Here is a 20,698-nt window from a genome sequence, read left to right as displayed (position 1 = left end):
AGCAGGATGAAGAAAAACTTATAGTACCTGCCCCTCTCTGTTGTTATAATTACCTTCAACACCAATATTATACTCTATTTCAAAATATTAAAGATGATGAAACATAGTAGTGACAAGAAAACAAACAAAACACCACTCGTCTATATATCTTTTATTTTTTCCCTTCTTTATCTCTTTCTCCTTTTTTGTAGACGCTTATCTTTTCTTTTTTTAAACATTTTCTTAAACTGAGACATACTTGTACAACTTTTAAATTCCTTGCTTTGTGAATGCCATAGTTTTACACCTGCAACAGAAATACACATTTGTTTTAATGCAATCTGACGTGTATTATAAGATACACTGTATATCTATAAAAATAAAAATAAAGTTTGATAGATATTAATAGATCATATTGGAATATTTTATCACAGGCTTATTAATGGCACATGCTTCTTGAACTTCAGATTGTCTTAACGTGGTTCAGCAGCATTAATAATCACACTGATCGATAATAACACGGTGAACGTCACTCATCTCGGTGGTGAGTTGTTCAGCCAATCACAGCCTCCGTTACAAGCAGCTGACAGCGGGGTCTCATGTTGCAGAGAGTGACCAACAGGCTCAGGGCGGGACTGGAGCAGATCCACGGAGTTGTTGCAAAACTTCCGATCCACAGTTCACACAAAAACACACAAAACAAGACACACACACACACAGCTGCAGGAGAGAAAAAAAGAGGAAGAGTTGTTTCTGCTGAGGCTGAAGAAGAAGAGTGGACGACTCCGTGGTCATGGCAGGTAAAGAGGAGACACAACTTTGTTCATTATAGTAGCCTACTACTACACAGGCTGCGTGTTTTAGGGGAAAGTGCGTGTGCAGATGCAGTTGTTTGCTCAGAGAGATGAAATCCAGATGTTGTGTTGTTCAGCCCTGAGGCGGACTTCCGCTGCACCGACGTGTTTTAACATTTGTAACGGAGTTTGTGACGAGTTTTACTTTATTGTGTCTTTAGACGAGTTCAACATTTAATAGGCTATACGTGTATCCATGGAAACGCCCATCTCTTCACTTTACACAACTGTAACTTTAAACGTTATAATTTATTCATGATTTAAAGTAAAACAACAACTAAACTAAACTTCACGGAGCAGCAGTTTGTGTCTGTCATGAGTGAGTGAAGTCAAAAAGTTGTTTTTACATCATTTTAAATACAGCAATGTGTGATTAACTGTCAAATATATAATACAAAAGACACACAAAAACAAAATACCAAATTAATATTATAAATAATTTAATAATACCAGATGTTTTGCACTGGTTTTACAGCTTTACAATAAAACTCTTATTTTGAAATCACTTCCTTTTTCTTGAAGAAGGGATCATGAAAAATCCACAGTTTCCTGTCAGTTAACAGAAAATTATCAGATTTATCTTGTGATTTCATTAGAAGCTTTTACTCACAGTCACTGTTTTGACCCACTTTATTAATAGAGAATTAAAAAAAACTACTAGAATACAAATGGATCAAATACAACCAAGAAGTCCACCATGATTAACAGTAACTGTGGTTTCCGTTGAGAGAAATGCATTGGTCATGAAAATGATCAGTTGGTGTTACATCACAGAGACTCCAGATGTGCAGACTTGCGTTTTCTTGCATGTAATGTATCACAGTAAACTTATCGTTAAGGCTGGGTTTTAAAATAAAAGATTTTCCAATTCATATCGAGCTTCATTTAAAAGTTTTGATATCGATTCTTAGAATCCTTAGATCGATCTTTTAATTTATGCAATTTGCACTGTTTACTTCATGTGCATTGATGTAACTGCTTTGGGGTCAATTCTTTATGTAAACATTGATATTTCTGATAATGCACCAGGTTAGAGAGTTACATCTTTTTTAGTTCTGTGAAAATCTCTTTCATAACCAAGAAAAATTGGTATTTAAAATTGAAATATCTCTAAATTAATCAATATCGAAGCAGAAATCCAATCAAATTGGGACCTTGTGAATCGGAATCAAATTGATTCAGTAGATCAGTAGCGATACGCAGCTGTACTGATCATGGTCTTAGGTGCTGGAGAGCTGAAAAGTGAAATTTCAAGATGTTTCTCATGTGGCCAAAAGGTAAAAGTCAGGAAAATAAATCACATTTAAGACATTTTACTGATCCAAACATGGAGGTTTCTGCAGAACGAGCTGCAAGAAACAGAAACATGTCTGTGGATCTGTGGAAAAAGTCACAGGTGGAGGTGTGTGGTGTGTGTTTCAGATGAAGCGGTGGTGGTGGAGGAGGGCGTCAGCCCGGCTCAGAGCCCGCTGGTCGCCGTCACCTTCCAGAGGAACGTCCACAGGAAGCAGAAGTACCTGGAGGCCGAGCCCAAAGCTCTGGGGGTAAAGTGTGTGTGAGAGAGAGAGACAGTCAAGTTGAAGTGCTCAGTATGTACTGTATCTTACTGCTACGAAAACATCCAGCTTCCAAGTTGATGTTCCTTTGTTGATAAAACAACGACGACCTGTAAACGTAGTTAGCTGTCAACTTGACTCTCGCGCGAGACTTTGCATTACAGCTCTGTTTACAAACATGTCGGTTTTCTTGAAGCATTACCATAATCCCTATAGTCCAAGCAGTAGGTTTGTTACCTTTAATTGTTGGTGCAAGCTGTTTTTAGAATGGAGGAGCAGAGCCGTGAGCTGCTCAGAGCTACGCTACGGAGGCTAATGGGATTTCTTGGTTTCCCTCATCAAACTCATCAAATACACAATCCAACAACTCCACAACGCTCTGGTGGACAAGTTGTGAGCTGCACATTCACCACGCTATGAGATAATAACAGAACGTTACCAGACAGAGTTGTTTTAGAGGCAAATGCAGAGACTGTTTGCTGAAAAACTGTCCCTGAAGGAAACGCGCATCAGTGGTTTTGCATGAATTTCCCTCTAAAACAACTCTGTCTGGTAACGTTCTGTTATTATCTCATAGCGTGGTGAATGTGCAGGTCACAACTTGTCCACCAGAGCGTTGTGGAGTTGTTGGATTGTGTATTTGATGAGTTTGATGAGGGAAACCAAGAAATCCCATTAGCCTCCGTAGCGTAGCTCTGAGCAGCTCGCGGCTCTGCTCCGCCGTTCTAAAAATAGCTTGCACCGACAATTAAAGGTAACAAACCTACTGCTATGACTATAGGGATTATGGCAATGGGCCAATTTGCCAAAATGTTGAACTACCCCTTTTAAATTAGGAAACTACAGCCCCAGGTTGAATTTGCCTGGAATTGTCCTTTAATTTAAACATTTTCTGTGTGTGTGTGTGTGTGTGTGTGTGTGTGTGTGTGTGTGTGTGTGTTGCAGATCACCCAGATTTGTCTGAGTGTGTTTCAGATCATCTCCATGAGTTTGTTTCTGATCAAAGGCCTGAGTTACATCGAGCCCGACGTCTTCGTGCTCATCTCATCTGTAACGGTAACAACCATCATCAATCAATCAATCAATCAATCAATCAATCAATCAATCAATCAATCAATCAATCAATCAATCAATCAATCAATCAATCAATCAAGCAAGCAAGCAATCAATCAATCAATCAATCAATCAATCAATCAATCAAAACTCTGTTCTGTCGTCACAGGTCGTCATCGCCGGGAGTTTGGCCATAGCAGCACAGAACCTGCATCCGCCCACGGTGAGTTCAAGGACAAAGTGTTACAGCGTTTTTTTGTTTTGTTTTTTTGAGAAAATACCAAAACTTAGGACGAGGCCACTTCTGCTTTTCTAGAGAAAACTGGCCGACCACTCTCAGTCTCTTCCACTTCCTCTCTCTCTCTCTCTCTCTCTCTCTGTGTGAGATGAGTCACTGCTTTAAGGCTGAATGGAGCCTGTTGTTCAATTAAATGTCGCCACGGGTTCACGAAGAAGAACAGAAGACGCTAAAAACACACGCATGGCGTTGAACCAGTCACCAGCAAGTTGAATTCACTTTAAAAACATTGGAAAAGATTAAGTAACGTCCACTAAATTTCACTTTTGTTTAACTATAACCTTTAATTTCTGCCATTTCACCACTAAATATGTTATTTTTTCACAATTTTCTAAGATTAAAGTAGAAAAGCAAAGACAAAACGCACCACTGCATGATGTCGTGTCTTTCTCATTTACATTTCAGGATTTAAATATCGACTCTTTGGTTCTCTTATTTTGTAAAACGGTCAACGTCCCTGTGTTTATTTCCTGTGTCTCAGCTGAGAGCCTGTATGGGGATGCAGATCGTGGCATGTGGCGCGTCGCTCTTCAACATGATCTGCAATCTGGTGAAAATGGAAGACACGCCCTCTTTCTGCTGGAGTTACTACGACCTGAACAACACGCACACTTACGCCGACCTCTGCCATAAAATTGAGGTGATTTATTACGTAAAGCTCCATAGAGTATAAAGGTAGATGTTTGTGTTAAAGCTCCTTCAGTATAAAGGTAGATGTCCATATGTAGTGTGATTATAAAGCAGCTCTAGGTTCTATATTAATACTGTGAAAGTATCAAAGCCTCAGTCCACAGAGAAATGCACTCAGCCTGTATTCAGAAACTGAGCCTTAAAACCAGCCGTCAGGACTTCCTGTCACTTTGTGATGTCACAACAGCAGCAGTCAACAAGCTCCGCCCCCTCATCACCTGGACCCACCATCCATCCAACAACAACTTTGCAGGATTTGGTTTCTCTGAGTGTTTTATTCTTAAATCTGCTCTATTTTTTATTGGATCACTCAGAAAACAGTCAGCCAATCAGAGGAGAGTCTCCTCTTTTCTGATTGGCCGACAATGACCTGTCGTTACTAGAACTGTAAAAAACAAACACACATATCTTTTCATGTCAGCACATGTGAGACTTTTCAGTTTAAGTATAATCTTCATGTTCAGATGCCTTTTTAACGCACTCATTCATTCATCTTTGCACGTTTCATTCACTGTGTTTCTACAGAATAGCCAGTCCCACTTCCATGCGGAGGCAGCGATCATCCAGGCCGTGCTGTTGGCCATCTCAGCCACTCTGGCCTCCTACTGCTGCAAGGTCATCAACTGCTGCGCACCAGATCCCAAAATGGTGAGTATAGGCCAATACACCAATGGTCGTTATTGCAACAAAAGGACCTCTGGGTAACAGGTTTCCCTACTACTAACACCTAAAGTCACTTTCCTGTAGGCCTACTTGTGTTTCTCCGATGGGAGAAGTGAACGTGAGCCCAGATTATGATTGATTCGTTCGCCATGTAGCCATTGAAGTAATTTATTGGACCCATTTTCCACAAGCTGCATCTCTTCTGAACATTTTGAGACTAAAATGGCAAATTTCAGACGGACAAATCAGGAGAAAATTAACTTTGTCCAAGACCTGTGTCTGTCTCAACAACATACTCTCGCGAGATTTGGCACAGATCTCCTAGGTAACGCCAACAAACGTTTGCAAACGCCAGCGCTAATGCTGCGTTCGAGACAACTCGGAGCTCGGGTCTTTACGACCTCCATCTTGAAAAGGTGAAATCGAACGCCACCTCATGTCGGAGCTCGGGGACGTGGGAGAAAAAAAATCTACCCCGACTTCTACGAGAATTACTGTAGTTTTCTAACATCACACAACAATCTGCACCTGCGCTGAACCACACCGCCAACGATCAAAAACATCGACTAAAATGCATTTTAAATGCCACTTTATGAAATATACAACATTTACTTAGTCTTACAGATTAACCTACTGATGTTATGGAACACAATAAATTCATGTTGTTATTTCTCTTCAATTTTAAATGATGTGTTTCATTTTTTTGTGATCAAATTTTCATTTTATTTTAAAGAAAAGTATAGAAAGGCACATGTTACAAAAATAGATATGTATATTCAAATACATACCATACAAATGCATATACACGAAACAATGTGTTTCATTATTTTAAAATACTTCTTTTTAAAATTGTTTTTGTGCCCTTTGTAATGTTTTAATGCCACGTTTTTGGTTATTCTGGTGTGGTGTGTCTCGAAAGCTTTTTTTTTCAGAAATCTGAGTCTTCAACTGAGAGATTCCGAGTTCCGAGTTGTCTTGAACGCACCATCAGTCATTTTCATAATGTTAAATATGACTGTTATCTGTTTAAATATTTAATGTTATCATACAGCTCACTTTCCTCTGCTAAAGACTTTCATAAATCCACACACACGTTCACAACATGAGGCGGGGGGACGGGTGACCACGCCCACTTTAGGAGACAGGAAGTGCAGCTGTTACATTTCATATCATTGGTGCAGTTTGTAATGATTTTTTAGTAGTTTTTTAGAAGTAGTAGAGTATCTTTGCTCTTATTAATGAACTTCACTGTGTCTTTTTGTCCCCGTCAGCCGGTGATCACTGTTCAAGCCCCCCCAGCTCCCGTGCAGTGAGGACGGACACAGCAAACCTGAGGCTGCACCAATCAATACTTTTTTTTTATATCAACAATGAATGAAATAACTGTGTGTAATGTGAACTGTGTTTCTATAATTATTTGTTTTTGTACGTTTGCTATCGCTATAAAACCAACGTTCATCCACTGTTTACAAGTGACACATGAATATATAAAGTTTTAGCTACTGTTTGTTCTATATGTTAACTAAGTTTATGTGTAATGTCCATAATAATTTCTTCATTTAAAGGCTCAGACTCACTGAAACACTGTAGAACATATTAAAGAGCATCAATAACAAAAAACGGTGTAATAACAATAATAAATTCATTTTAACATGCACTTATAATGTTAATAGAATAACAAATATTGCAGTATTTTTCTGATTGTTACCATATGATGATCACTACCTAAATGATGGTTTACTGTTGTCTCCTTTATCTCTAACAGCTATGGATAATAAAAAATATATTCTGCAGTTGTTGCTTTTATACCATTGATCATAGACACAGTTCACTTAACACACACACTTACAAAAAACATTGTTTTATTTACCACTTAATTCATTTTTCCACAAATATTAAATACATTACACACATAATTAAACAGACAAGTTTTCTTTTCTTTTAAAAATGCTTCATGAGCAGATTCACAAAAATCAAACACAGCCAGTCGTCGGATCCTGTGAGATGTTGAACGATGGACGTTCTCGCTGCTTGGTCTGCTTGATCTTGGTGTTCACACTGAAGATGAATATTTTATTATTACACATGATCTACTACATGATTCTCCGACAGCACCACAGTTCATCATCAAAGTTCATTATTGACGACCACGTTGTCATAGCTGCAGCTCGTCTGCCCAGTGGTTCTGTGGAAGGATCAGAGGACACGTTAGAAACAAGATCTGTGATCCACGATAGTTTCAGTTTTTATTCACTTCCACTACAGAACGTAATAGACTTTTATTAGAGGTAGGTCTGTATGTCTAGTTCTCACTCTGCCTCCTTTACTAATAATGACACATGTAACAAAAGTCCTATTTTGCTGCAATGGATGTGAGGCTTAGTGTACTGGAAGTGCTCCTCTGCTTCCCTGCAGTTCATGAGCAGTGGCTGAGAATTAGTATGTTAGTAGTTAATATACAGGTGCATCTAAATAAACTTAAATATCATGGAGAAGTTTATTTATGTCAGTAATTCAATTCAAAAAGTGAAACTAATACATTATATAGATCCATTAGACACAGAATGAAACATTTCACGCCTTTATTTTATTAATTTCTTTTAAATGTAATGATGGCTTTGCATTTTATGAACACCTAAAAGTCAGATTTTCCCAAAATTGAATATTACAAAATACTTTTTTTTTTTTTTTTTTTTTTAAAGAAGAAGCATTTTTAACATGGAAATGTTGGCCCTCTGAAAAGTACAGTACATCCATCTTTATGCACTCCATAACTTGGTTGGGGCTGTTTGACTTGAACTACTGAAATGGACTTTGCCATGATATTCTAATTTATTGAGATGCACCTGTAAGTTAAATATAAATTAACATTAATATTGATTTAAAAAAAAACAGTTAATAGGTTAAATATGTATGCATTTGATTTGGACTTTACTACTCAGGATGCTCTCGGAGTAAAAGGTGATGTGACGTGATTGCGTCAGATTGATTTTTCCTTTTTTCTTCATTCACTAAAAGAATGTCTGAATTGAAGCAAAGTCTCGCTTCGTCATTTTTGGTTCACAAGTTGAATCTGCAACACTCAGTCTGTCACATTTGATATTATACAGTAGGTCCCACTGCTCCAGCCAAAAATTACATTCACCATCCTGTTCAGACTGAATCGTCCCGTGTGACTCACCTGTGATGCCGACGGCGTGAACTCCTCCAGGTCTCCGAAGCAGCCGTGTTTATGTCGGATGAGACTTCCCCACAGCACGGAGCGGCGACAGGACGGACACTCGCCCTCCACCGGCAGCAGCTGAGACGGCTCCGTCCTCAGGAAGTGTTTGGCGAGACAGATCACGTGACTGCTCATCCCACAGGACGGATGGAAACAGCTCAGCTTCTCTGACGTCTGAGGAAAACAAGAGACAAAGATGAAGCAGCAAACTGGCCGACCGAGTCCACGGATTATATCATTTTATATAGTTAATATGTACTGTATATGTGTTGTGTATATATACAGTATATTTATAATGCTGACTAGGCATAAGTGGTTGCATGTGTATGTGTATGGACATATGTAGGTATATGGGTCAGTGACAAATACAGGTTGGCAAGAGGCGCAATTCAGAAATATCTTTTTGTCTTAAAAACATACATCAGAAGTGTTGAAATGTACATTTTGTATTCATGTTGGTTTTATGCCATTTGAAATGAAATTTGAACCATTTTTAACAAAAGTCAAACTATATAACTTTCTTTGGAAAACATTACAAAATAGATTTTTTGCTGTATTTCTATATTCAAATTTGAATTAATTTGGTAATACTGAGCAGGACTTACTAAAAACACCACTTTTTATTCTAAATAATGTGACAAATGGTGTAAAATTTGTTAAGAAACATCGAGTTGCACTGTAAAAGTGAATTACACGTATTTCACATCTGAGTCCAGATTTATTTTCCCTTTATATAGTCAGATTTTTATGGAAAAAACACAGTTTACACCACTTGACACCAGGTTGCATCATGTCATTGACCCACATCTGTGTATATCCTTTACTTATTCTATTATTATTGTTGTTTTATTTGAAAATTTGTTTCATTTTCATCATTATTATTGCTGTTTCTTGTTCTATGTTGTTCACTGTTTGTAAAACTAACAAAATGTGCACTAAATATGTTTAGTCTCATCATCTCCTCTGGGTTTTTACCTTGACTGAGCCTCGACAGATGAAACACCTGGATGCCTCCTCCTCCTCCTCCTCCTCCTCCTCCTCCTCCTCTCCAGTCTTCTGCAGCTGCACCTTCTTTGCTCTCACGCTGCCGAACGCGACGGGGACGTGCAGCGGCGGCTGCAGCCGGGGCTCGAAGTCCATCCTGTACTCCTGTTTGAGCCAGCGGGCGGTGAGCGGCAGCCGGCTCCACGGCGCCGCCCGCAGCATGTTGGACACGACGCGCCAGTGGAACTGAAGGCTGGACTCCTTCCTGAGGCGGCGGGAGACGTGGGAGAGGCGTCTGGAGGAGTGAGGGTGCTGCCACGCCCACTCAAACTGACACAGAGATAAGAAACACGACGAGTTAGTTTAGAGATGGATCAACGTGTAAAATCTAAGTCAGGTAGTTGAGATCTTCAGTAAACAAATCTGCTAAATATCTAAAAACTGGTATCTAAAAACTTTTTATTGTAGATTTTAAACTCATCGGTTTTATATTTATGAGTGAAAAGATGATAAAACAGGTACATTCTTCCTGCTATTTTACATAATGAACAGCCTACATTTATGTGACACATCATAAATGTGAAAAGCTGGCTCTCTGTTTCTTTTACGATCCACACATTTATGAAAAATGTGTTATATGTTCAAAAGAATGAAGGAATGAATGAATGAATCTTTCATTTAAAACATGTAAAATAAGTAAACATGTAAAGAAGAAAGGAAAACAATGAGCATCTAGCTGCATTTTGCATACTTTTTGTCTCATGTCCAAAAAGGAGTGGGCTGAAGTTTAAAAGTTATAAAGTCTCACCATTTCTCCATAACTCAACCACAATTAAATAATCTTCTGGCTCCCTTTAAATGCTATGCCATTAATTAAAAATATAACTAGTACAATATCAGTATTTGTTCCATAAGTCTTGGCAAAATATTCTCCCAGTAAGCCAAGGATGACAAAACAAAATCAGTAAAACACAAAACAAAACCAAAAAACAGTAGACTGACTACATAAATATACAAAGAGTAAATAAATAATATGATTCAAATTATCATAATATGTCAGTGAATGTATGCATAAACGTCATTGTACGTCAATATTGTTCTGGTTTCAAATAGGTTTCATATGTATAACATGTTTTTGCTTTATGTATAGATGTAAATTCAATGCATAATGTACATTATATTTATTTCTCATATGATACTCACCCTCAGGGCAGCTATGTCAGAGGGGAAGCCGTGTATGATGAGGACCATCTCCCTACACAAAACAAAACAAAACAAATCAAAACAAAGCAGCAGAGATTAAACCCACAGAGCTCCATCCATCCCATCACATCACCAGGGGCTCATTCATGTCCACCAGGCCGAGGCTCCTACCACGGTCCCCGGCCGCTGGTCCTCTTCGCTCCGCCTCGGTGGCGGCCGGCGTTGTGCTGCCCGATCCTCCGCTCCGGGTTCACGGTGAAGCCGATGTAGATCCGACCTTTGAATTTAGGGTTGAGGCAGTAAAGCATGTAAACACCGTAGAAGCTCTCCACCTCCACCACCATGGTTAAAACACATACACTGACTCACTAACTAACTAACTAACTTATTGCTGTTTTGAGGAGGCGGCCGCGCTATTTTATCTGCTAAATCCATAAACAAACAGATAATAGATTAAAAAATAAATGTAATACTGCCATTATAGTAACGGTTTAGGTAAATTATCTGTCTAAAGACTGAAACGTTAGATAATTCACTTCCTGTGTTCATGTAAACAGAGTCGGTGTGAGTCGCCCGAGAAGCTGCCTGATTAAAAATGTCGCTTCGACGCTAATAATCAACTATAATCAGCTCGAATAACACGAAATAGCTCATCAATACTCATAAATATTAAAATAAGTGTATGAACTACAACATATATTTATTTATACGTAAATAACTACCTACTTTTTTAGTTTGTCGTTATGTTAGGACCCCTATTGTTATGATTCGCTGCTTTGAAAACGCTACGCCGCATCTGATTGGTTGCGGTTGTTAGTGGCGCTACGTGATTGGTCGATCCTTCTGTCAGTCACACGGTCGGTGACGCCCACCGGTTCACACTCGGCGTCTGAAATTAGCGAGAAAACAGCACGAAATTTAGTAAATACAGAAATTTGGTAACAATAAATTAAAACTTAAGTTAATAACTGTGATGTAATTGTGTTGTTAAGAATTATACGCATTTTGAACGTGTATACGAGAGCACTTCCGGTGTCAGCCTGTCTGTCTCTCTATGTGTGGTGAACTCACTACAAATCTATGAATTAGCTACAGTAGCGGTGTGTATGAGTGTGTGTGTTAGCGACATTGACATTATAACGTGATAGTGTTTTTATTCACTCAGCCATGGCCATAACAGCAGACCACATCAAGGAGAAGCTCATTAAAGAGCTCGGCGCAGTGCACGTGGTAGGTTTCTCTCTGTTATTTTGTACCACATGTTTCCTCCAGGTCCATGGATGTGATGTATGTAGGAGCTCAGTGTGTTTTCCTATTGCTCAGTATGATGTAACACTTTAATAATGATTTATGACCTTGTGATGTTATTTCACTCTGACCTGACTATTTGTATTTAGTTTTATCATAGTGTCTCCTAGTGACTAAGCTGCTTCCCTAAAATTGAACTGCATAGACAGATTTTAGAGCACCTACGTAATGATCATTCCAATCTATCTATCTATCTATCTATCTATCTATCTATCTATCTATCTATCTATCTATCTATCTATCTTTCTATCTTTCTATCTGTCTATCTATTCTTCTATCTATCTATCTGTCTATCTATCTATCTATTCTTCTATCTATCTATCCATCTATCTATCTATCATTCTACTCTATCATTCTACTCTATCTGTCTGTATCTATCTATCTATTCTTTTTTCTATCTATCTATTCTTTCTTCTATCTATCTATTCTTCTATCTATCTATCATTCTACTCTATCTACTGTATCTATCATTCTACTCTGTCTGTCTACTGTAGGCCTATCTATCTATCTATCTATCTATCTATCTATCTATCTATCTATCTATCTATCTATCTATCTATCTATCTATCTATCGCTTTATCTATTGCTTTATCTATCTATCTATTGTTATAGATATTCAAATAAATATATAACAGGTTTCATGAATGAACTCTCTATCTTCTCCAGGATGTGGAGGACACGTCACAGAACAGATGTGCTGCCAGCTTCAAAGTCCTGGTGGTGTCGCCCCAGTTTGAGGGCAAACAGCTGTTACAGAGACACAGGTATCATCACACTCATCATTACTGCAGTAACGATCACCACTAGTGGACGTTTTCATGTTTGAAGCGTGGCTCAGATATGTGGTGTCAGTTTAATTCAAAGACAGACTGTGATTGGGTTTTATTTGTGGTTTTATTCAGCTAGACCGAACAGAACTTACAGTATTATATACTAGGACAACTGGTTTTATACAAAATCACATAATGTCTGTGAATGATTCTGTTCATTATTCCTTCATGCTGTGTTTGTATATTACAGTTTAGACCAATGGTTCTCAAAGTGAGGTTCAGGGACCCCCAGGGGTCCTTGAGAGGGTTTAAGGGGGTAGGCTACCCCAACTTTTTCTTGAAATTTTACCACTTTTTTCTAGATTTTTTTTTTTTTTTGAGAAATTATTTATTTTTGTTTTATTTTATTTATTTATTTTTAGAGACATTTTTACCATTTTTTCTATAAATTTTTTTTAAACTTTTTTTTTTTTGAGAAATTTTTCTACTTTTTTCTGGAATTGTTTTTGAGAAATTTTACCACTTTTTTTCTAGAAATTGTTTTACTTTTTTTATTTTTACAAATCCTACCACTTTTTTCCAGAAATTTCTCTACAATATTTCCAAAAATTCACGCCATTGAATGTATTTGAACGTACATTCACTAAAAAAAGTAACGTTCTTCAGTCTCAGAACAAATAGTGGTGTATTTCTGGTGTTTGCTTCAAAATTTTGTCCAATGGGGGTCCGTGTGGTCTAATTTATGTCAATCTAGGGGTCCTTGATGTAAAAATAAAAAGTTTGAGAACAACTGCTGTAGACTGTAGCAGAATTAACTCATCTCTTGAATCTGGACTCACAACACAAAATTAGTGACAAAGATAAAATAAAACACCGTCTCATGTTGTCACCGTTTCATTGTGAGTGTGTGTGTTGTGTGTTGTCAGGATGGTGAACAACTGTCTGGCCGAGGAGCTGAAGGAGATCCATGCGTTTGAGCAGAAGACGCTGACACCGGAGCAGTGGGAGAAGCAGAAGTCCCAATGACACAAACACACCGTGTATCACCCTCTACGTCACTTTATCCTCTATTGAACAGGCCTTATCACACACTTATCGCTCTATGAAGGAGACTTTTTCCTTTTATGGATTTAAATCACAATGAATTCACTTCTGGCAATAAATCAAGTCGATGCTCTTTTGTCTATTTGTTGTGGTTTTTTCCCTATAAGAGTCTTCAAATGTCATTTTTTAGACACGAATCGTGGATTTTATCATATAAATAGTAGATATTATTTGTCCACATCCATTAAGCGTGTGTGTGTGTGTGTGTTTGAGTGAAGTGAAGCCTCACCTAAAGCTCAGAGGTGCTAAGACCAGACAGACCTCCTGCCTGTGTTGATTTCAGGGCCACACACACACACACACACACACACACACACACACACACACACATTACAGCTGTGTCACTGGTCAATCAGTTGGATCCACAGCCGTCAGTCGCCGACCTGAGCTCAGACTCCAGGTGGGACCTCCTCAGATTGTGTGTTTCCAGCTTCTTGACTATTTATGCGACTGTGCCATTCATAAATACCTGTGACTATTTACATCCTTCTATACAACTGCATAAGGATTGTTAAGTGTTTATACAGTTATAAACAGTTCATAAATTACGCCCCACTCATAGACAGTGGTCATTTGTGTTTTCTCATTATGTACTCATATTGAGAAAACAATCATATTATGGTTTTTTGAGGAGATAAGTTGATGATAAAACACAATTTGGCTGCTAAATATATTGGTATAACCTCTATTTAACCAGGTTTGTCCCATTGAGATCCAAGATCTCTTTTGCAAGAGAGACCTGGTCAAGAATGGTAACCATTTAATAACCATTAATTACATGATAATGCCAAGAAATAGCCTAGAAATAACGACCAATTTCATAGTAATGTTGAGGAAAATGTAGCCTAGAAATAACGATTGATTGCGTAGAAGTAGCCCAAAAATAATTGATTGTAATTGACAATTGCAAGGACTTGTGGAGAAAAATTCTGGCCTTATACCCAAAAAAAATTCAAAGCATGAAAAGCATGTGTAATCTTTTACCTTTATGAAAAACATGACATTACTATGAAATTGACCCTTATTTCTTGGCTATTTCTTGATATTATCATGTAGTTAGCGGCCTATAAATTAAATATATAGGTAACCACTAACCCTTTACCTATATATTTAGATTTAGACCTTTGATTCTGAACACGTCTTAATGTATGGATGTGTTTTCATGTGTACGACACGTTCAGGTTTCAATGTGGAAAAAACACAAAGAAGCTGCCGCTGCTGATGAAAATGGCTGAATGCTGATGTTATTTTATCTGTCAGTGAACAGAGACAGAAATGTGAGTGTGTGAGGATTACTTCCACCACTTTCACTCCCAAGACCCCACTAATGGAAGAGCCACCATGGGGTGTGTGTGTGTGTGTGTCTTTTGTCCGAGAGTGTGTGTGTATGCGTGCGTTTGTGTGTGTTTTATTCATCTCTTCTATTGGGACGGAGAATGTGACATTAACCTTGTTATTTATACCACAGCAGATTCACCACAGGAGCTGAGAGTAGAAACCAACTGAGTCATGGACAATAATCCAGTCCAAGCTTCGCTGCTCTGCTTCAGGACACCTTTTATCGTCTTGGATCAACAACGTTCATACACAAAGGACAGCAAGTCAAGTACACAACATTAGAAGCTACAACACATTTTTGTTAATTGTTTGTTCTATCTAATTGTATCTATCCAAAAAAAGGAGAAAAAGGATCAGTGGGGAACCATCAGAGCCTCTGAAAATGAACTATATGCAACATTTTTACATTAATTAAACAGCCTCAGAGTGATTGTGCTAAATAAATGACGTGTAAGTCGTCATAGCGTCTCTTGGCCGAAAACCAACCTTGCCAAGCCTCCGATCCGGTGTCCCAGCTCTTGTCTTAGCCACAACACGACACAAATGAGCTCTGTAACCTGTTATCTCTTGTTTATGACAGATGAGTCTACACAAATATACACATTGTAACATCATATATGATAAATAAAGTTATCCACCGCTCCATGGATTGATTTCTTGCCGGCTTCATTAAAAACAAATGCACATGGCCGAGAGGAGGGTTAGCAAAACAGTGTCGTTCCCCTTTAAGGCCATAGATTCTTTCAATTATTCCTTTCTAAATTTGATTTTAACTTTATTCTTAGTTACTCCAGAGATCCTAAAACCATCAAAAGCTCTGAGACTGTCCGTCAGTACCAAAAACGAGCCAATACGTCGTTATAGTTTATGTTTTAAAACTATATGTTTTTGTTTTATGAGGCGGCATCTAGTGACCGCAGTAAATAGGGGTGGCATAGGAAAAAGAGCGCGAAAGACAGCGAAGATCAGATTCAGGACTGTCATTGAGGAAAAGTAAAGTTTTTATTCTTTGTTATTTTATCACCTTTTATCGCAGATAGGTCCTATTTTAGAAATCATTTAACTAAACTGGTTAATTTGACATTTATAAACCACTTTTACTTCTTAAACTCTTCAGACTTTAGTACCGGTCAACATACAGGTAAAGCCATTTAAACACAAAACGGAGCTTGATCCAGTGTGAGGTTCACGCTATGATAACAAAGCACTGGAGACGAGACAAAGGGGTCAAACTTGAGAATAGCCATGTTTTAAATCCACAGCAGCAGAAATGAATCCTCCTCAGATGTAAATGAATCAATAACCGAGCCTTGTGTTTTATATGTTAAATTATAGGGCACTTGATTTCTCCACAGGGAGCTGGTTATTCCAGTCACACACACGTACAAACACCGTCTTCTTCACACACATAGGCAGTGAAGTGAGAGTTGGCCGAACAAGCGTGAATACATCAATTAGTTTCCATTAGTCCAGGCAGCAGCTGATCTCGGTGAGAGCACCTCCTGCAGACTGGAGCTCAGCGCTCACCGCCCCCACACCACATGACTCATCATGGTCACATATTGACAATGGGAACAAACACTGGACATTTTTATTACAAAAAAACAAACATATTTTCAACATCTAGTGCAGGGTTTCAAACCAGCAACCTGCAGAGATTGTGCAGTCTGTTGACCATGGACCATAAATAATATTGGATGTCACAGACATCTGATAAACTTAACAGAAACTGTTGCACAATGTTGCACAAAGCAAGTCACCACATATGGTAACATAATAGTGAATTTTTATGAGAATCAGCCAACTTCTATTAATCAAACCCACTGATATTCATTTAAATTCTGAAAAATGTTTAGAAATATTGTCATAGATTAATATGTAAGACTCAGATATGATCATTATAAGGTTTTCTTTCTTTTTTTTATTTACTTTTTTACCTACTTTCTCTTTGACAAGCTGTAACTTCTCAGGTTTCGATTGTTTTATACTTTACCATCTTTAGTTAATTTGTTTTTTTAACTCAAGATGGTAAATGAAGAAGTTTTTTTTAATTGAATTTGTGGTTTAAAAATGGATAACAATCAAATTGAAATTGAAGCAAAAAAAAAAATCATTTTTGATTTATTTATTATAGGAAAATTGATTTTCCATACTGAATATAAAGACTATAAAACTATAAAATGATATTATCAATAGGAGCCAACACAGAGAAAACATTAACATTAACTATAATAATCTTCCCAGATGTTGTCAGATGTTTTCACACAGTATTGAAGACTGTATTTAATGATCGTCCACACAATGTGCTGGCGAACGTCCTTCGCTCATCGATGCACTGGTAAGAACCAACAAGATGTATGGAAGGTCAAAAGGGCCAAAATAACAGGTTGTCAGATCATGATTTAAACACAATGATTGTCTTAATGATCGTATTTATTGAATTAAATGACCATTAATTGATTAATGCCCATATATGATAATAACAAATTACTCATCATTCTTCCACACACACATATACACACTCATCCACACACAAACAATAAATTAGTTTATATCCCGGATATAAAAAAGTGTCTCTTTGCTCTTCCCTCAGAGTTTGTTGACTGGTCGTCAGTGACTCTTGCTGCTGATGTCCAACATGGCGTGCAGCTCTCCGGGCTCGTATCCCAGCAGGCCTTGCAGGTTGCAGACGAAGCGGTAGACGTAGCGTTTGCCGGCCGTCTTGCGGATGATGTTTTTGTCGTAGTAGTAGCGCAGACCGCGACTCAGCTTCTCGTAGTTCATCTTGGGTTTGTTCTTCCTCCGACCCCACAGCAGCGCCACCTGGAGGGAGGCACAGGTACGAAATACACTCTCAGTTTTTAGTTTTAAACCACGATGAAAAAAATTAGACAACTATGGTACCCTTTGTTTTTGTTTTAAAGAGGAACTATGCAGAATTTATAGCTACACTATGCTACATTTTTACCTTAATTAAACAGCTTTGGAGTAATTGTGATGGTCTAATAAATGAAAAGATCAGCGCCGCCGTCCCGGTGTCCCCAATCTCTTGTTTATGACAGATTAAACTACAAAAAAATATACACGTTGTAACATCGAATATGATATATTATGTTATCGAGCACGCTCTATTGATTGATTTCTAGCCAGCTTTGTTGTAAACAAATGCACATGGCCAGGAGGAGGGTTAGCAAAACAGCGGAAAAGAGACCGGACTTACATAGTTCCTCTTTAAAGAAAAAACTTAAATTTAAAGGCTTTTATTTTGAAATATTTGACTCTACTGCCTTTCTTTGTTTCTTATTTAGAACGGAAAAAAATGTTGGCAAACACCAAAAACGGGATCCTATCTTTTAATTTGATGTTCTGTTTTTAGTGTTTTGATCATGACAACAAATATGGGAATATGTTTTTTTTTGGTTTGGTTTGGTTTGGTTTGGTTTGGTTATTTTGAAGACTAACTCTTGTTCAAAACTAAAAAAAAAAAAAAAACAAGCTACCTGATCATACCTGGATTTTTTTTTTTTTAATAGAAAGAAAGTCTTTATTGATATTTCAATTCCATAAAATATCATATCATAGTCTAATTCACTTTATGCACAGCTACACTACTTCCTGAAATAAGCCAGCTCGTTTAATTCCTGTCTTACATTATTGGACCAACTGATTAATACAGGTGTGTCTGACCATTGTGACTACTCAGACACACCTGGATTAATCAGTTGGTCCAATAATGTAACACAGGAATTAAACGAGCTGGCTTATTTCAGGAAGTAGTGTAGCTGTGCATAAAGTGAATTGTACAGGTCAGTTTCACATTTGATTTTGTTGATAAGTACAGTCCAGTCTTTCTTTATTATTATGATACTTTCGTGCAGCCAAGATTTTTTTTTTACCATACCATCCATACCTGGATTTTTGTTTTGATCATTAAAGAATCAGGATCGGGCTATTAACTGATATATTTAATGTTGTGGAATAAAACATGGAAAGGTCTTGACTCAGTGTTAAACATAAATCGTACTTCAGTCATCAGACCAAAAGTGGGCGGAGCTTCAACGCTAATTTAGTTCCAGGCTCTAGGACTCGTTCCTCGTTCCTCCATTGTTACTGTCCTACCTCATCGGGGTCCGTGAGCTTAAACTCCCACCCATCTCCCGTCCAGCTGATACATGACTGACAGCTGCGGTCCGTCAGTAGCTCCAGGAGGAACTGCCACAGCTGGATGGGACCACTTCCTGTTGGGACAGTCAACATCAGCACCAAGGGGGTGGATCGGACTACACGCAGGCGTAGCTCACAGTCGGCCATATGGGATCTATGCACAGCTCCACCACTTCCTGAATTTAAGGCAGGTCCTTCATTTCCTGTCTTACATTATTGGACACACTGATGATTAATCCAGGTGTGTCTGAGTAGTCACAATGGTCAGACACACCTGGATTAATCAGTTTGTCTAATAATGTAAGACAAGAAATGAAGGACCTGCCTTAAATTCAGGAAGTGGTGGAGCTGTGCATAGAGCCCATTTGAACGGGCAAATTGCTCTGACTCTGGCTGCAGTAGATAGGTGATCCAGTCATCTTCACTAAAAAAAAACAATTCAATAACTCTGTGAAAAATAAATCATTATGTAGCTATTACTTTAACTATTTGTATAATGTCACTATAATGTTACTTTTACAAAAAAAAGTACATGATTAAAATGATCCATGATTTTAAGTATGCTGCATAGACGTTCATAAAAGATCAAACCGTTTTGAAATCGGACAAAAACTGAGCTAGTTCTGGTCATTATAGCAGAACATGCACCATAGGCTTAAAGCAGAAGTGAGCGATATTTTTGTGTTAATATAAATCTTAAATAGTTATATCTTCCGACAGCAATCACTTACATAGAGTGTTTGGACCGAAACACGGATCTGTCAGTCACTCTGCTCTGCTCTGAGCCGAGGAGAAAACTTTTCTCGTATCCTACAGTTTTTATCCAATGAGGAGAGAGAACGGCATGCAGGGCAGGGCTGTGTGTGCAGCCAAGGGATGCGCGTGAATGTGGTGACGTAGGGACGAGGACTGTTATGGTGCGTTCAAGGAAACTCGTAACTCGTGTTTTTCCGACCTGTGAAGTCATACCAGTTTGATCTGGTACCAGTTCACGGGTCGGAAGTTACGACGAGTGGCCGTTATAGTGACTTTCACCGGTAAAACAGGTCGGAAAAACACGAGTGGGTTGCCTGGAACGCTACAAAGTCGTAAGTTGTGACTTGAAGCTGTAATTTACGATTTCAAAAGCCTGCCTGGAACGCAGCATTAGCCAAAAGGACCGGATCGCTTACTTCTGCTTTAATGCTCTGAGGGAGAGAGTTGCCCTTCCCAAGATGGCCGCCATACTGGCTACGCTGTGTCATTGGGCAGCAGCGGTGGGTGAGTCATCTAGTCTTCTTATATATATCTATGATCAGCACCTTCTGGACAGACCATCCATCCATCCATCCATCCATCTTCCTTCCATCCATCCTTCCATCCTTCAATCCTTCATTCTATCTATCTATCTATCTATCTATCTATCTATCTATCTATCTATCTATCTATCTATCTATCTATCTATCTATCTATCTATCTATCTATCTATCTATCTATCTATCTATCTATCGGATGGACGGACGGACGGACGG

General features: G+C 38.3%; 4 protein-coding genes across 5 annotated transcripts in view; 2 read left to right on the top strand and 2 right to left on the bottom strand.

The window, feature by feature from the left end:
* Positions 1–623: 623 nt before the first annotated feature.
* On the top strand, positions 624–6,675 carry LOC311002177 (uncharacterized protein). Its single transcript, XM_083993442.1, has 7 exons — positions 624–779; positions 2,256–2,377; positions 3,335–3,445; positions 3,612–3,665; positions 4,222–4,380; positions 4,956–5,078; positions 6,365–6,675. The coding sequence occupies exons 1-7, from the start codon at positions 773–775 to the stop codon at positions 6,404–6,406; spliced, it is 618 nt and encodes a 205-aa protein (XP_083849568.1). The 5' UTR covers positions 624–772; the 3' UTR covers positions 6,407–6,675.
* A 314-nt stretch (positions 6,676–6,989) lies between these two features.
* slx1b (SLX1 homolog B, structure-specific endonuclease subunit) lies at positions 6,990–10,998 on the bottom strand. Its single transcript, XM_083992861.1, has 5 exons — positions 10,675–10,998; positions 10,504–10,555; positions 9,292–9,630; positions 8,275–8,490; positions 6,990–7,278 (listed from the first exon to the last, which is right to left on the bottom strand). Exons 1-5 carry the CDS (start codon positions 10,845–10,847, stop codon positions 7,249–7,251), a joined length of 810 nt encoding a protein of 269 aa, XP_083848987.1. The 5' UTR covers positions 10,848–10,998; the 3' UTR covers positions 6,990–7,248.
* Positions 10,999–11,338: 340 nt separating this feature from the next.
* Positions 11,339–13,758, top strand: LOC311001635 (bolA-like protein 2). Of its 2 annotated transcripts, XM_083992744.1 has the most exons (4): positions 11,339–11,441; positions 11,669–11,733; positions 12,478–12,575; positions 13,508–13,758. In XM_083992744.1, the coding sequence occupies exons 2-4, from the start codon at positions 11,671–11,673 to the stop codon at positions 13,605–13,607; spliced, it is 261 nt and encodes an 86-aa protein (XP_083848870.1). In that variant the 5' UTR covers positions 11,339–11,441; positions 11,669–11,670; the 3' UTR covers positions 13,608–13,758. The 2 variants fall into 2 exon arrangements, with proteins under 2 accessions (XP_083848870.1, XP_083848871.1); XM_083992745.1 differs by lacking the exon at positions 11,339–11,441 and having other exon boundaries at positions 11,537–11,733.
* A 3,875-nt stretch (positions 13,759–17,633) lies between these two features.
* LOC311001874 (protein C-ets-2-like) overlaps positions 17,634–20,698 on the bottom strand; it is a gene marked incomplete at both ends in the record, with an annotated part of 12,925 nt that continues 9,860 nt past the window's right edge. The window contains 2 exons of the mRNA XM_083993053.1: positions 17,634–17,846; positions 19,143–19,261. Coding sequence (XP_083849179.1) covers positions 17,634–17,846; positions 19,143–19,261 — 332 coding nt within the window. The remainder of the gene's footprint in view (positions 17,847–19,142; positions 19,262–20,698) is intronic.

The sequence above is a fragment of the Trachurus trachurus genome, assembly GCF_905171665.1.
Source record: "Trachurus trachurus genome assembly, chromosome: 18".
NCBI classification, from domain to species: Eukaryota; Metazoa; Chordata; class Actinopteri; order Carangiformes; family Carangidae; genus Trachurus; species Trachurus trachurus.
Note: the sequence above shows the minus strand (reverse complement) of the source record. Positions and strands in the feature narration are given on the sequence as shown.